At 41.6% G+C, this 16,868-nt stretch overlaps 1 protein-coding gene across 2 annotated transcripts in view; it reads left to right on the plus strand.

The window, feature by feature from the left end:
* Positions 1 to 7,180: 7,180 nt before the first annotated feature.
* The window catches only part of BARD1 (BRCA1 associated RING domain 1), an 86,718-nt gene continuing 77,030 nt past the window's right edge, over positions 7,181 to 16,868 (plus strand). The window contains exon 1 of one of the 2 annotated variants that reach the window (XM_032638538.1): positions 7,181 to 7,457. In XM_032638538.1, the coding sequence (XP_032494429.1) occupies positions 7,315 to 7,457 (143 nt within the window). In that variant the 5' untranslated portion in view covers positions 7,181 to 7,314. The remainder of the gene's footprint in view (positions 7,458 to 16,868) is intronic. The other variant, XM_032638540.1, reaches the window with a different exon arrangement.

Below are 16,868 nucleotides of genomic sequence, written 5' to 3' on the forward strand. Positions count from 1 at the left end.
TACCACTTTAAACCTCTCTATCTATAAGACTTAAATTCTGCTTTCACTTCTTCCACAAAGATATCCACGATCACCCCAGTCTTCTTTTTTTCTTTTTTTTAAAAATAAGTTTATTTATTTTAGGATCTGTTGGGTCTTTGTTGCTGCACGCAGACTTTCTCTAGTTGCAGCGAGCGGGGGCTGCTCTTCATTGCGGTGCGCAGGCTTCTCATTGTGGTGGCTTGTCTTGTTGCAGAGCACAGGCTCTAGGCATGTGGGCTTCAGTAGTTGAAGCACGCAGGCTCAGTAGTTGTGGCACGCAGGCTTAGTTGCTTCACGGCATGTGGGATCTTCCCGTACCAGGGCTCAAAGCTGTGTCCCCTGCATTGGCAGGTGGATTCTTAACCACTGTGCCACCAGGGAAGTCCTCCCCAGTCTTCTGTAAGCAATATTTTTTTTTTTTGGCCGGGCCACAAGGCTTGCAGAGTCTTAGTTCCCTGACGACCAGGGATCAAACCTGGGCCACAGCAGTGAAAGCGCTGAGTCCTAACCACTGGACCCTGTAAGCAATTTTAAGCATTCTCTTCCCTGACCTTTTGTGATACTTACATGTGCACCACATAATTGAACACTTAATTATAACCTGTCTCATATCATATTATTTGTATTGTTTCTTATATTAATCTTGTCTGTAGACAGTAAATTCTCTGAGGGGAAAGACTATAAGTTAAACTTCTTCTATAATCGTACAATGCATAATTGTGCTGAAAATCAGTACACACCCTCATATTTAAACTGACTTGGACTTAAAGTCCTTGGAAGTTAATTAAAACTAGGTTATGCAGGTGCTTAAAACCTGGGCTTTGAAGTCCGGCAGACCTGAGTCGATTTTCCCTACTCTGCCGCTTATAACCTGTGTGTCCTTGGGATGATTACTAAACAACCTGAAGCCCCTTTCCCCCTTCTGTCAATTGGATAGATAATGACCTCTTTACCTCCAGGTGATTGATAGGATTATATGGTAAGTCTAAATTATATAGACTCTTTGTGGAAGTTTAAAACCAACGGATACAGTTGACCCATGAACAACAGGGGTTTGAACTTCACAGGTCCACTTATCTGTGGACTTTTTTCAATAAACACAGTAGCCCCTCCATATCTGTAGTTTCAGCATCCACGGATTCAACCAACCATGGATCCCAAACTTAATACATGATCTAAGGTTGGTTTAACCCTTGGATATGGAACCCTGGATACAGAGGGCTTACATGGGACTTGAGCAACCTTGGATTTTGGTATCGTGATAGGTCATGGAACCAACACCCCCTCCCTATCCCCCTGACCCCTGTCCCATTCTGAGGAACGACTGTATATTATTCTCAATGATTTGATTAATTCAAATGATTTGATTAATTCATAGGAAAGACTATCATTATGTATGTCTGGCTTAACAATGCAAAGTATTGTTATAGTTATTTTTAAGATAAGGTTTATTCGTTGAGGTAACTTCCCAATCTCCCAATTAACACCTAAAAATTGCATATATATATACATGCAATTTTTATATATATATATATATTATTTTGAGGCCGGGGGGAACAGATATTTTTAAAAGTTGAAATATACTGGATTGCAATCTACCTGACTATCCAAGAGGATATTGTTCTTATTATCTAAGAATAAATTTCTTATCATTTTATTATTCTTTTTTTAAAAATTTATTTTATTTATTTATTTTTGGCTGTGTTGGGTCTTCATTGCTGCACGTGGGCTTTCTCTAGTTGTGGTGAGCGGGGGCTACTCTTCGTTGCAGTGTGCAGGCTTCTCACTGCGGTGGCTTCTCTTGTTGTGGAGCACGGGCTCTAGGTGTGCGGGCTTCAGTAGTTGTGGCTCACGGGCTCAGTAGTTGCGGCTCGCAGGCTCTAGAGCGCAGGCTCAGTAGTTGTGGCGCACGGGCTGAGTTGCTCCGCGGCATGTGGGATCTCCCTGGACCAGGGCTCGAACCCGTGTCCCCTGCATTGGCAGGAGGATTCTTAACCACTGCACCACCAGGGAAGCCCCATTTTATTATTCTTGAACCTAGAGTTTTTATAGAGTAATAAGTGACAGAATTTATTAAGAACTTACTGTGTGTCAAGGACTTTGCTAAGGTTATTAGCTTATTTTATTCATTCAACAGCAATGAGGTATTTTCTATTATCCCTACTTCACAGATGAAAAAATATATAAGCTATCTCTTGAGACAGCGAGAAAAGCAACTAAGTGAAGGCAATGCAAAAATACTGAGGAGAGATTTAATAAACTTTCTGTCACAGAGAGTGACTTTACAACAGTAACTAAATATTAATTCAATGTTCTAAACTCCAAAATGTATTTCTAAAGGCCTATTAAGGGTTATTATCAATACTAGCAAAATGAATCTAATATGAACAAGGCATAATTTCCAAAACAGTATATGTGAATGGAAAAAAAAATAAAGCTGAAGTGCACTTGGTAACTGGCCATTGCTTTCGGGAACAATGGTATACAGTCATTCACTCATTTCCCTATTTATCGAATGTATAATGTGTCCAAGGCATACTTAAATATACTGGTTACCTCTTACATGTCCTTGGAAAGAAATTTAAATTATTGTATGAATTTTGATTGCACTGATTACAAAATTTTGAAGCACAATGGAACCCAAACTAGGGTCAATGCTCATTTCCTAAATGAACATTTTATGTGCAAACAAACAGCTGCTGGAATTCAACAAAATTTAAAACAAGCAGTTTGTAAATTTTACAGACAGCTGTTTTTGGTGATTTTTGTCAACAGAATCTTCCTGCTTTGCATCACAACATTCTTTCATTATGGTGTCCCGTCAAAGAACAACTTGCTGGCTTTAATCACGTTTACAGAGATTTATGACTTAATACTTATTCAGTGGTAGAGCTTCTCAACACAAAATGTCAGTGAGCCTGTTATAAATTGCTTCTGGCATTCCTACTCTATCTTTTATTTGGCTGTGAGTATTTCCACCTGAAAGTGATAAATTCCTGCTATAACCACTTTATGTGCTTCAGTAATTACACTGTACAGAAAAAGGGGGTTTCTACTGAGATCTCTCCTTAAAAACAGCAAGCAATAAAAGGCAGTGGAATGAGCTGAACTCTGAAGTCTGTTGAACCAAAAACAATGACGAGTGAAATATCTGTGTCAGACTGAATTTGATAAATGATCAGGAAATACAGAAGACACCAAAACCTTTAAAAGCATTGCTGAAGGGACATAATAATATATCTATGTCCTTAGACTACATACTTTTGATTCTGTAACAGAAATTTGGCAGGTGCCCACAAAAATGGGGTTAACATCCTTTCAAAAACCATTTCAAAATATCTAGATGCTTCTAGTGACTTAGGTAATTTTTCAGTAAATGCCAAGGCCTGCATGACATTGAGACTGTGTCTGTATGTGCAACTCAGAGAGACTGTAACCACTAACTTGATCAATACATGTACGTACAACTGTACTGCCCAAGTAGGGGCCCACATTCATCATATGGTGTCTGTGGGTGGGAGGTACTGATTAGTTTTGGCCATACTGTTTTGTTTGCTTCATATAAGCTGTCTGTAGTACATAGGGCAAAGTTACTGTTTTTAATTGTTGAGGTTTCCTTGCTCTTAAAGGAAGAACAAAATAAATAACAGATCTCCAAGTTAACTGAACAAAACTATAAGGATTTTCGTTAACGGGTCCTAACACCATGCCAAGGATGGTGTTAGGAATTCAGTAGATAACTTCATTTGCGATGATACTAAGAGAGATTATGGTCATTAAGCAAAATTCAAGCTTCCTTTCAGAGTTACTGCACCATATTTGCAAAGGAATTGCTACGGCAAGTATCTCTGTTTCATAGTCGCGGAATTGAGCGGCTCCCTCTAGCTCAGAAGATGTACTCTTTCGTAAGAGAATTTTAAAGCAAGCATAACTGGCTTAGTGCAACTCAACAATGCTAAAACCAGTTCTAAAGATGGGAAAATGTGTTGTGCGCTGTGACTTAAGCTTCAATATATGTATTAAAGTTCAGGACAGTCCATTGTGAAGTTGGTTGTGTTGCATTCCTGGTTTAGAACAGTTTCATAGTTCGTAATTCCTTTCTCACAGCAACCCTGTGAGAGATCGATATACATTAATCTGACATTTACAAAAGATGAAACTAAGTTCCAAGATAGGTTAGACAATGGACCCATGGGCTCAATTCTAGGAAATGGCAGGGGTCAGTTTATTACCCAGTTCTGCTTGGCTCCAGAGCTCTATGGCACTTAATCATTATGCCACATTGGATTCCAGAAAAAATGGCACAGAGCTTATGACTTTAACTTAGGTTAATGGCATTTTCACGTAGGAAGTCTAGCTCAGTCAAATGCAGGCAGCAGACACCACACTCCTAGATGCTGTGGAGGTTTGTTCCACTCCATCAATTACCACATTCAATTGTTTTCAAACTGCATTTTCTGGGGGTAACTCTGGGTTTCGTAGAGGTCCTTGCAAACAAAATTTATATCTGTCAGAGAGTGCACTCAAAAGAATTGAGGTGGTCGATTTCACTGCATGACACCGTAATTCAAAGCCAGAGAAGAATTAGTGTACGTGCTGAATTTGTGAGATAGCTTCACATTCCACGGGCTGAGAGTCTGGGTGTTACGCTTGTCCCATTTTACTTGTTATATATGTTTATCTAAGTGAATATGAGTAAGATTTACTACTTGTAAAATACTTCACAACACAACAGAATAAAAAAATTAGCATTTAGACTGTTTTCAACGAACTGTTATATTGAGCCTGAAGATTGGGAAAGAGATCCAGGCTGGAGATGCCTTTGGAGTACAGTAGAATTACAGATGGTAATCAAAGTGATGTGGGCAGGGCATGGAAAGAGAATGGGTAAATGGGCTAAAGCAAGCCAATTTGTATGCCTCAGAAGCCCCCCTGGGACTGGAGAGTTACACTGGGGTAGGATGAATAATTTTGGAAGGGTTGAAGGTTCTAAGGTTCTGGGGAATACTGCTTAACTGGAAGGAGAGGAGGATAGACTAGGAGTGAAATGGAGCAACAAACCTAAACTTGATGGACTCAGGGGGTCCTTGCAGGGAAACGGAAAGGGAAATAAGATACCATTTATCCCTTTTTAAAGTGGAGAGGGGATACTGTTAATGCCCTAAGCTAAGGCTTTACCAGGACCCTATAGCTGGACTGCATTTGCCTGGGGAAGTTTTTTCTGGGAACAGAATTTCAGGATTTCACACTGTTGGTGTACCTCATCCTGGGTAGGTCACCCATCTTTCACCTGCACACATAATGGACATGGGAGAAAGAATTGGCTCTTGAAATTCAGGATCCAGGCCTGAGAGGAAGAGTTGGTGCAAAAACACATATCCCGGGCTTCCCTTGTGGCACAGTGGTTGAGAGTTCACCTGCCGATGCAGGGGACACGGGTTCGTGCCCCGGTCCGGGAAGATCCCACATGCCGCGGAGCGGCTGGGCCCGTGAGCCATGGCTGCTGAGCCTGCGCGTCCGGAGCCTGTGCTCCACAACGGGAGAGGCCACAACAGTGAGAGGCCCGCGTACCACACACAAAAAAATAAATAAAAGCAGAAAAAAACCCCCCACATATCCCATCTCCACTAAAAGCTAAGCATCAGTCACCTGAGCTGTAGCACTGCAGGGCTGGGAGGAAGCAAATGGAAGGGGAAGTGGCAGATGGAAGAGTAAGCTTGCTTATTCTCTTGACCAGTGTACTATGGCCACCATGAAACAGCTGCCAAGAATTTTGTGAGTTTGGGGAGAGGTAATGGAGCAGTGGTAGAAGGAAGAGGAAACTAATAGGAGAAAGAAGTCATTGCACCTGCGTCATAATTCATTTAATAGCACTGTAGGAACAGGCCAGTAACAATTGTTTGGTCCTCAAAGCATTTGACCAAAGTGTGAAATTTTCATTTACTCTGATCACAGTTAAATTATGCCCTAATAAAAAAAAGCATCTGATAAAAATATTCAGTGTCATTCTGTGGTAAGTAAAGCATTCACAGTACTGATCATCTTCACATTAGTTTTGAGTACTTACATTTACTGTAAGTAAATCTGAGTGCTTTTACATTTACTGTAATCCCAGAAATCTACAGGATAAATACTATTATCCCCGTTTTGCAGATAAGGAAACAAATGCTCAGAGAACTTAAGGCTTGACTTAAATCACACAATTATTCAGTGGAGGAAGTGGGATTAGAAGTAGGACTTCCTTGCTCCTGAGGTCTCCAACTAACTCCATTATACACCATAGCATCTCTCCAAGTTCATTTAACATTTTAAGTTCTCTAGAGTTTGATTTCTGTGCAAAGGGTAAGCAATGGCTTAAAAAAAAAATCAAGGATTAACTTCTTGGCTACCTGTGAGGTTAAATACATATATTTATATATATTTGGTTAATTTCATGTGCTATCATAGGTCAGGTAAAACACCCTATAAGACCTTATTTAGTTTTACTCGTTCTGCGTCTACTAACCACGTGTTTATTTGGAAATGTTTTAGATGGCTACCGTGTAGCTTAAAGACTGAGCGGGACTTGGGTGGACACCAGGGTATCAGCTAGAAGGCTATGGGAACACTCCAGGTGAAAATGATACAACTGGGCCTGTTGTGAAGACAGAAGTGGAAGATTTGAGAGTAAGGGGGAAAAAATGCAAGGGTTTGGCAGCGGACTGGATGGGGAGGGTGAAGGGGTGCGTAGTAGGTGTATCTGTATATATGGCCATCAATGAAAAGCCGGCGGTGGGGGTGGGGAGAGAAAAGAAAGTTACCTTCTTAGGAATTAAAAGAGTGTCAATGTTACAAGCAAAGCGTTTCCAAGCTCAGCAGTAGTCGAAACAGCACAGACCATGCTCAACTAAAAAGTTTCTCGGTTTGTGACTTTCCATTGATTAAATTCGGCTAAGGGTCCCTAGAATCCTCACTCTGGGAAAGCAAGGACTTGCTCACTTTCTTACCTTTACGCCTCAGGGCAGCCTGTGGCCCCGCCCCCTTTCCCAACGACAGCTGGTGTCCTACCAAGGCCGCGCCCCGCCCCTCGCCGAGGACCCGCTCCCCGTCCCGCGCGCCAGGACTTTTGGCGCGTTTTGGCCATGCCCCGCCCACCCCGCGCGCCTGGTGCCCTAGGCGTCCCGCCGGCACAGAAGTGGGAACAGCTGGGGCGGGGGGCCGGCTGTCAGGTCGCAGGCTTGCGCTGTCTGGGTGGTTGCCCGAGTTCGCCCAGCCTCCCGCTTTCCCAGGAGGCTCCTCCGCGAGGGCGGGGCGATGCGGGGGAACAAGCAGCCGAGGGTCCGCTCCGGGAACGAGCCTCATCCTACGCCCGCCATGGAGCCGGCTGGTCGCGACGCATGGGCCCACAGCCGCGCCGCGCTCTACCGGCTGGAGAAGCTGCTGCGCTGCTCGCGTTGGTAAAGACCGACCCTCGAGGGGGCTGCCGGGAGGGCCTCGGCGGGGGGCAGGCGTCTTTTCAAACCTCCGGTTTCCTCCGTTCATTCCCGTCTCCCCACCTCCCCCCAGCAGTTGGGCCGCCGAGCAGGGTTAGTACCAGGGATCTGGTGTTATTTATCCCTACTCCGGGCCCCCATTCAACCCTTTCTGGGCGGCTTTCTAGCCTTTCTTGCACCAAACCCAACTAAGATGGTAGTTTTCGAACTTTAGCGGGCCTGAGAGCCTAGAGGCGTGGCTAAAGATGCGGATCCCTGTTCCCGCCTCCAGAGTTTGAACCTGTAGCGCTGAGGCACCTGCACTGTTCACCGGGCCCGTGATTTTTGTGACCAGGGTAATACCAGAACCTTAGGCCGAGGGCTGTTAGGTTTGAAGAGGCCCACTAAATTTGAAGCAGCTGTCACCGTTTGCTGAGCTGGCCCCGTTGACCTTTTCTCTGTCGCAGCCTTGTTTGGTGAGGGAGGAGAGTTTTGGGGACTTTTTTGAGGGGTAGATTGAAGATGGCGGGGTGATGGACATCGCCAATTTCTCTTTCAGTATCACATTTCCTTGGTTTGATCAAAGACTGTATGGCTTGGGGCTCCAGCTCTTAAGAGATGCTGTTTATTATTTTTGCTTATTTTCCTTCATGCTGTTACACCATGGGAATCCTTTAAGTTCAAAGTTTTCATTCCATCTGAAGACATCACTTTCTTGACTGGTACTCCTTGCTTCTCCTTTTCCTGTAGCTCCTCCTAGTATAGAAATAAAGAAGGTTTATAAAACCCAAGAAGGGCTTATCTCACATTTCATTTCTTCCAAAAGCGTTTATTGAGCGCCTGCTGTGTGCACAGCTCAGTATTTCTGCATCCGTATCACTCTGGCAGGTTTTCTCTCTGCTTGTAGCTGTTCTGCCCTATTTCTTTTTTGGGACTTTGTTTGATTTTTTTCCCCCCCTTTGATGTCCAACTTGCAGAACTTTGTTGTACGTAAAGCATAAGTAACATAGCAACTCTTTCTTTAAAAATGGAAAGGACGTAACTGTCAGAGTTTCGCACTTATATTTTGTTTTACAAAATCTTTAAACCTTGTGACAAAATGACATCATTACCCTCCTTAGAAAAGTGGCACTTTTGTACATGAAGACATTCTGATGTTGTGTGTGTTTTCCCATAGCACAAGGGTCATCCATCAGAGACTAAAAAATTTAAAACTGGCTCTGCTGGTTGCTATAAGCAATTGTAGTCACACCTTCATAAGTCAACGAAAGTTAGACATTCAGATGGCACATTTCTGTATGGAAGGCACTAGGGCGGCAGCGTGATGCCTCACTTAGACCATAGAATCAGACTGCTGGGGTCAGGTTCCGGCTTTGATACTGCTGAATGGCCCTAGTCATTCAACATCTCTGTGCCTCAGTTTCCTTATCTGAGTGACGATGGTGCTCAGCTCATCCTCCTGTGAGGATTCATTAATAATAAAAAAATATATTATTGAACACCTACCAAGTGCCAGACTACTCTAGGCATTGGAGATTCATTAGTAAGCAAAGCAGACAGAAACCCCAACGCTTATGAAGCTAACATTCTATGGGAGGGAAGAAACTAAATGAAATTATACATGTAAAGTGGTAAATGTGGTGATTGTTATAGAATAAGTGATTAACAGCTGGTGTTTTATGAAAATACAAAAATACAGTCTGCTTGCTGAATGGTTTGGGGGAGACAAAAGAGGAATAAAAGAGGAATAATCTATAGGTTGTCCTGAAATCTAATAAAGCCAGTTTCACTTTTATCCTCTACCAGTATTTTTCCAGTTTCTAACTAAAGTGAGCAGACAGTAGGAGCCAAAAGACTGAAAGTAGACATCAGTAACTAGGTCCAGACTTTTAATACAACCTGTCGTGGATGGTTAATGATACTGAACTCCAGTGATTTGTTTATTCATGAAAAAACATTTTTTTTTTTTGGTCCGCAGCTCGCCATGTGGCTTATGGGATCTTAGTCCCCCAACCAGGGATTGAATCCGGGCCCTTGGCAGTGAATGCGAGGAGTCCTAACTACTGGCCTGCCAGGAAATCCTCTCCAGTGATTAAAAAAAAAAAAAAAAATTAATATACGAACCACTGATGGATTAACTAAATCTCATCTGTTTCTTTTGGTGCATATTTTAACATAGGGCTCTGCAAACTTTCTCTGTTAAGGGTCATATAGTATATATTTTAGGCTTTGCTGTCACAAACAGTGTCTGTTCTTGTTTTTTGTTTTTTTTTTTACAACCCTTAAAAACATAAAAAAATAATTCTTACCTCAAGGGCTGTACAAAAACAGGCTACTGGCTTGATTTGGTGCATAGACAGTAGTTTGCAAAACTGTTTTAACAGGTAAAACATCAAGGTTAAAAATCCTTTTTGGTGTAAAATTTAATGTCACATGGGGTTTAGTGTTTAGAAATGATTAGTGTTCCTCTGCCTGTCACTGCACGTTTGGCACTGTCTGTAGTGAGTAAAGCATAGGAAAAAACCAACCCATTCTTCCCTCCTGTGCTTTGCCTAGTAGCTGCCTGACATCATTACTCCAAAGGAGCAACTCAGGATGGCCTGCTTCTTGCTTTTGCTACCCATCATTCAAAACAGTGTCATATTATTTGAAATTGTGTGTCAGTGTGTCTGTCCTTTTTACAGAGCCTCAAAGTTTTACCCAGTGGGCTAGTGATTACCCCAATTACCCTCACATTCAGTTTGCAGCTGTCATCCATCTCGTGCTCCCAGCTGTCACCTGTCCTGTGTAGCATATTGGATCTGTTTTGCGGCAAGCATTACTTGTGAGTGAGGGTGGATTGGCTACATTACAGGGCGTCTTTTCTTGACCTGTAACATAAGTATGACTCCAAGGTGAAGCTGATGAAATTGTTCAAGAGGCCAGATGTGACATATGTGTTAGGTCCAAGCCTCACAACCAGATAGGAGCTATTTAAAGATTTGGGAAGTTGAGACAGGAAGCATGAGAATAATGGGTTCCTAAAGGAAGCAGGAAATGGGAGCTGTAGTGAAAAAGCCCAGGTGTCTTATGACACTGTTTTGGGAATTTAAATAACTAGATACCTCTTGATCTGTTTTTTGGTGGGGGCTGGGGTTTAGCATCTACCACAATTTTAATTCGAAGTTCTGGTGACTTTTATTTATTTTTTATTATTATTATTATTTTCATTTCATTTATTTATTTATTTTTGGCTGCATTGGGTCCTCCTTGCTGCGCGTGAGCTTTCTCTAGTTGTGGTGAGCGGGGGCTACTCTTCGTTGTGGCACACGGGCTTCTCATTGCAGTGGCCTCTTTTGTTGCAGAGCATGGGCTCTAGGCGCACAGGCTCAGCAGTTGTGGCGCACAGGCTTAGTTGCTCCGCGGCATGTGGAATCTTCCGGACCAGGGGTCAGACCCGTGTCCCCTGCATTGGCAGGCGGATTCTTAACCACTGCACCACCAGGGAAGTCCTCTAGTGACTTTTAAAATTGTAGTTGATTTACAATGTTGTGTTAGCTTCTGGTGTACAGCAAAGTGATTCAGTTATACATATATGTACATTTTCTTACATTGTTTTCCATTATGGTTTATTACAGGATATTGAATATTCTCTGTGCTATACTATAGGACCTTGTTCTAGTGATTTTTTCCTTTTCTTTTTTTTTTGCGGTACGCGGGCCTCTCACTGTTGTGGCCTCTCCTGTTGCGGAGCACAGGCTCCGGACACGCAGGCCCAGTGGCCATGACTCACGGGCCCAGCCGCTCCGCGGCATGTGAGATCTTCCCGGACTGGGGCACGAACCCGTGTCCCCTGCATCGGCAGGCGGACTCTCAACCACTGCGCCACCAGGGAAGCCCTCTAGTGATTTTTTAATCAACTTTTAGTAAAAAGTCAAAAAACAGCCTTGTGATTTTTTAAGATAGGTGATTTTATTTTTCTAAATTATCTCGTCGTTTTAGTAAAGGTGATTGAGATTGTTTTCTCATATTTTGAGGCTGCATAGCTTAGTGGTTAAGAGAATGGATTTTGGACCCTGGCTTCAAATCCTGGCTCAGTGATTTTGGACAAATTATTTCATCTTTGTATGCTTCCTTTTCTTGATCTGCCGATGAGTTAGTAGTAGTTTCTACTTCTTAAGTTTGTTAGGGGAATTAAATGAGTTAATTTGTAAGGTACTCAGAGCAGTGTGTGTTATGTTCTAAGTGCTGTATGAATGCTTGTAAAATAAAGGGTAGATTCCCTGACTCCAGCATTAGCCTTTGTCTTTCTTCATTAGTTTGGAATGTTGAGAGGCATTCTTATAGGCCATTCATCCTTTGTTGGGATGATTACTCCCTTCATTGTTAGGAAACAATCCCTGAGGCACTGAAAGTTGGGTAAGTGGTGGTGCAGTGAGGCTTTCCACGCTTAAGGTGCTATCCTTAGTTATAAGGGATGAAGTGTACACACAGTTCAGGGTAAATTAGGATGAAGGCCAAGGGGATGCAGAGAAGAGTACTTGGGTGGGATCAGTGGAGGAAAGATTCCTGGACTTTTGAATTGGGGCTTGGAGAGATTTTTATAGGTGAGCCGGGTAGAGGATTATAGCAAATAAAAATATGCTAAAAAGTATGTAGAATAGAGGGGGAGTGAGTCAGGTGGGCAGTGTTAAAGACAAGGTCAGATCCTACGGATTAGAAGCTTAACATTGCTTCACATAGTTACTACCTGAGGAGAGCAATTTGTGTAACTTTCCTGGGACCCCGGTGTCCTCATATGTAAAATGAGGAAAATGGATGAATTGATTTTTCAGGCTCTGTCCAATTCACAGACTCTGGAATTATTAGTGTCTTTTGGATGCAAAATATTGTTTAAAACTTTTTAGGGCTTCCCTGGTGGCGCAGTGGTTGAGAGTCCGCCTGCCAATGCAGGGGACACGGGTTGGTGCCCCGGTCCGGGAAGATCCCACGTGCCGCGGAGCGGCTGGGCCAGTGAGCCATGGCCGCTGAGCCTGCGCATCCAGAGCCTGTGCTCCGCAACGGAAGGGGCCACGGCAGTGAGAGGCCCGCGTACCGCAAAAAAAACAAAAAACAAAACTTTTTAGTGAAGTTTGACATACACATAGAAAAGGGCACAAATCATTAGTGTTCACGTATCATATGTCCCTCCAAATTATGGGATTTATTTACTTTTGTGGTATTTTTATTCTTTGACACCTGTCTCCTTCAGTTATACTCTACATTTCATAAAGACAGGTTCACATCTGCAGTCACAGTGCTGGACACATAGTTTCTTAGCGTTTGTTAAATGAAGACATGAAAATTTAGGTTAAGTTAGGATCACATTGCAGGTGGAAATACCAGAGGACCTGGTTAATACATTTGAATTGCCAAGAATCCTCCACAGGCTCCTGGTAGTAAACAGTGACTAAAGTTTCAGGGGAGATGTAGAAGGTGCAGGTCTTTCCCCCTGGGATTTAGAGCTAGAACCACGACATGCACAGTCCTGTTACAGGCTACACATGCCTGGTGTTATATAGGGCTTGGGACTGCCAGGGAGACTTACCAGACAGACACATTGAGCACCCTTTAGTACTGTCCTCCATAGCAGAGGAGATGGAATTACAAGTGAAGTTACTGTTATGCAGGTCTGGGGCCCAGGGGACAGTTTTCAGGGTGGAGGGCAAAGTTGAAAGTTACCTACGTATATGTGGCAATTGAAGGCATACTTCTGGAAGTGGGTTGAAAAGAGGGTATAAAGGTGAATGCCGGGCTTCCCTGGTGGCGCAGTGGTTGAGAGTCCGCCTGCCGATGCAGGGGACACGGGTTCGCGCCCCGGTCCGGGAGGATCCCACATGCCGCGGAGCCTGCGCGTCCGGAGCCTGTGCTCCACAGCGGGAGAGGCCACAGCAGTGAGAGGCCCGCGTACCGAAAAAAAAAAAAAAAAAAGGTGAATGCCTATGTCTGAGCCTGGAAACTCAGTATTTGAACATCAGGTGGAGGAAGTGATGCTTTAAGGACAGGAATATCAGCAATTACTTAGATACTGTTTTGCTTTGGAGGAAAGGGAATATAGAAGACAAAATAACCTAAACTGTTTGAGCTGGGTATACATGATATTCTCTGTGGCTTATCTGTCTCCTAATAGTAGATTCTATTATAAATAGTCATTAATAGATAGAATTCTATTACCCCTTTGATTTTGGGGATATTTGACTCATTGATTTATTCAGTATTTATTGACACTGAACAATTAGACATGAGTTACTGTTTTTCCCATATGTTTTACTTTAATATGGCATACAGAATAACTATACAAAATAAGGTGCTTTCATGTCATTATCCATATCCCTGACTTGTTAACAATTTTATTTATTCTCCTCAAGAAAAATAAAGCCAATTGTTTAATTGGCTTGGGGAGCCTCTGCATTTTGGTGTTAAATGTGTTGGTCCACACCTAAAAATAGCATGGGAATTTTCTAAAATGCAAGAGCGCTGTAGTAGCTATCTTGCCTAATATTAAATAGCAGTTGATATCTCATGGAAGCTTAGGGAGTCATTCAGTTAAGAAATAGGTCTGCCTCTGTATTGTAATCTCAACTGAATTTACTTTCCTTTTCTTCTTTGCAAAGAAAATTTTCTCTCAATAGGACCTTTAAAAAGAAAAAAAAAAAGTTTGTTTTCCCTATTTAGTTCTTCCCTAAGTTATAATCCTCTGACTGTACCGGTCTTTCCAAATGAACTACATATAAAGTAACAGAAGTATGACTGCAGATGGAAAAAAATAAAGTAGCTGAATTTTCAAGGTACAGAAGTCCTGTTACCATGCAAATGTCTTTTGTTATTCTTCTGGATTTTTTTTCCCTTCTAATATATATGTATATCAAACAAAAAATAGGGTAAGGATAAAATAGAATTGTTAATATAAATGCATTTTGTATGTAGTCTTCCACTTAGTTCATTCACTAAGGATTTATTGAAATCCTGCTGTTCGCATAGCACCATGCTAGGTAGGTAATGGTGTGTTGGGGAGCTCTGAAGAATTGAAAGTCAGGATCTCTTGTCTGTAGGACTACAATCTATTTGGAGACTTAAAAAAAAAAAAAAAGAAGAAAAGAAAGAATCAGGCAGATAAAATACAAAATACTTAGTTTTCAGCATTGATTTCCAGAGCCCCAGCTTGATGCCATCTCTGGAACTTTAGAGCATTTTGTACTTAAGTCATATGTTAACTTGGCTTATAAAACTACCCAGCTAGATTGTAAGCCCCTTAGGAAAGAGTGTAATGCAGTCAATTTTGTGTCCTTTATATGTGTCTGCTGCAGGGTACAGATTCTGCACGAGTGATGGCATGGAAACTAAATTCCAAGAAATTGTGCTTCTTTGTTTAGTGTCATTTTTATTGTATCATCCTGGATGGTATTTGGAAAATGTGTTCGGCTTGAATAGTTTTGTGGGAGGAGGAAGTATATTCTAGGCTGGGGACAGTCTGAGCAGTACTAGACTTGGAATTGGTCATAAGGTATTTGATAAATGTTACAGACACTGACTGGCCTGATAAGAGCAGTTTTTGTTGAGGAGCAGTGAGAACAAAGGTTGCCTGGCTTTGGAGTGACCAGACTGTGAAGAACTTTTAAAGTTTTTTAAAATTGAAAGTAATACATGTATATGCCAAAGAATTAAAATAACATGGTATACGGTTATTAAATATTTGTTAAATGAACGACAGGTAAGTCTGAATCTTCTTCAAGAACCCACTCTGATCAGTTTCTTGTGTATCCTTTAAGAGGTTCTCTATGTTTGTACCTCAGATGAGAGGGTACCGGTCATCAGGTAGATGTATCATGATTTATTTAACCATTTCCTTGGTAGAAATTTAGATCGTTTCCAGTCTTGTGCTGTAATAAACACAAGACTTATGCTGGAGTGAATATTGTCCATGTACCTTTACATTAAAATTTTTTTATTAGAATTATACGTGAACACAGTTGGCAAAGTCAATAGGACAAATATTATAATGAAAACATTATTTTGCTTCATCCCTTATCACCCTTGAGTTCTATACTCCAGATACAACCTCTTTCATCTCTTTTTATTCTTTAATTTCCAGATTACAAAATGTGTTTCTATTGCTAGTTCTAGATTTTTTTTTTCCATTTTAGACATTTTTTGTTAACTTCCTACTCTGAAAGGGTGAGTTTTTTTTTTTTTTTTATTACCAATGATCAACTTTCTACTATGGAAGATGACTGGATATAGAATTCAAAGTACAAAATAATTTTCATTCATTACTGTGAAGGCCAAATGTTTTTTCCTTGTCACCCGTGAGATGACTTACGCTATTCTGAATCCTTTAAAAAAATATATATATATATTTATACACACACACACACACACACACACATGTATCTGACATTTTATTATTTCTTATTTCCTGGAAGCTTTTGGTATTTTGTTTAGATAGATATCTTTAGTGTTTTGAAATTTCAATTTTTCAAGCATTGAGATTATCTGAAGAATAAATTCCTTGCAGTAGGATAGTTGAGTTAAAGTTTGGTACATTCAAAATTTTGATAGATACTGTCTGGTTGTAATAAGAATTCTTTTATTCCAGAGTGTCTTCTCAGCTAAGCTGTAGACATTTTCAGAAAGTCTCGCTTTGACAAAGATTCGTGCCACCCTCTGTGCAGTGTATCTATTCTTTGAGCTCTTCCATTAAAATTCTTTTGAACTTGGCACTACCGTCTCCCAGCTTTGGCTATAACACTCCTCTCTCTGCTCCTTCTCCCAGCACATGTGTGCACATACTTTTCATTCACTCTCCCAGTGTCTTTTCTCATCTATTAACAGCAATAAAAAGTATTTTCTAGGTCACTAATTAGAATAATTAGTACAGTTGATCAATTATTTGTAGTACTAGATTCATTGCTACTTGCACTGTAGCATCTCGTTGCTAGGGTGAAGGGTAAGAACTATAGATCAAGGGGTACAGAGTCATCTTAGGATGGAAATTTAAGTTTAGAAATAGAATCAAGGCACTGAGTCAGGTATTGGCAGAGAAAGCCAGAAGGCTGTGGACTGCATCCTGGGGGTAAACCTACATGGAGAGATGGGAAAAGAAGCAGCTAAGGACGAGCTGAAATCAGCATATAAATGTGCTATAAGGAAATTAAAACTCAGTGGAAGGGAAGGTTTTAGGAAAGAAGATGAGGTCGATGTTATTTCACAGAGGGTCAGGGAGAAAGAGGACCAAAAGATGCTTTGGTGAGCAGTTTGAGCAGAGTGGTGGGAATTAAAGCTAGGAAGGAAAGGAGATGGAGTTAGCTGGTACAGAGCACCTACAGAAGACTTAGCAGAACTTACATCTGCAAGAAAGGGAGGAGCTGGGGCAGACAG

This window comes from Phocoena sinus, chromosome 7 (assembly GCF_008692025.1).
Source record: "Phocoena sinus isolate mPhoSin1 chromosome 7, mPhoSin1.pri, whole genome shotgun sequence".
Taxonomy (NCBI): Eukaryota; Metazoa; Chordata; class Mammalia; order Artiodactyla; family Phocoenidae; genus Phocoena; species Phocoena sinus.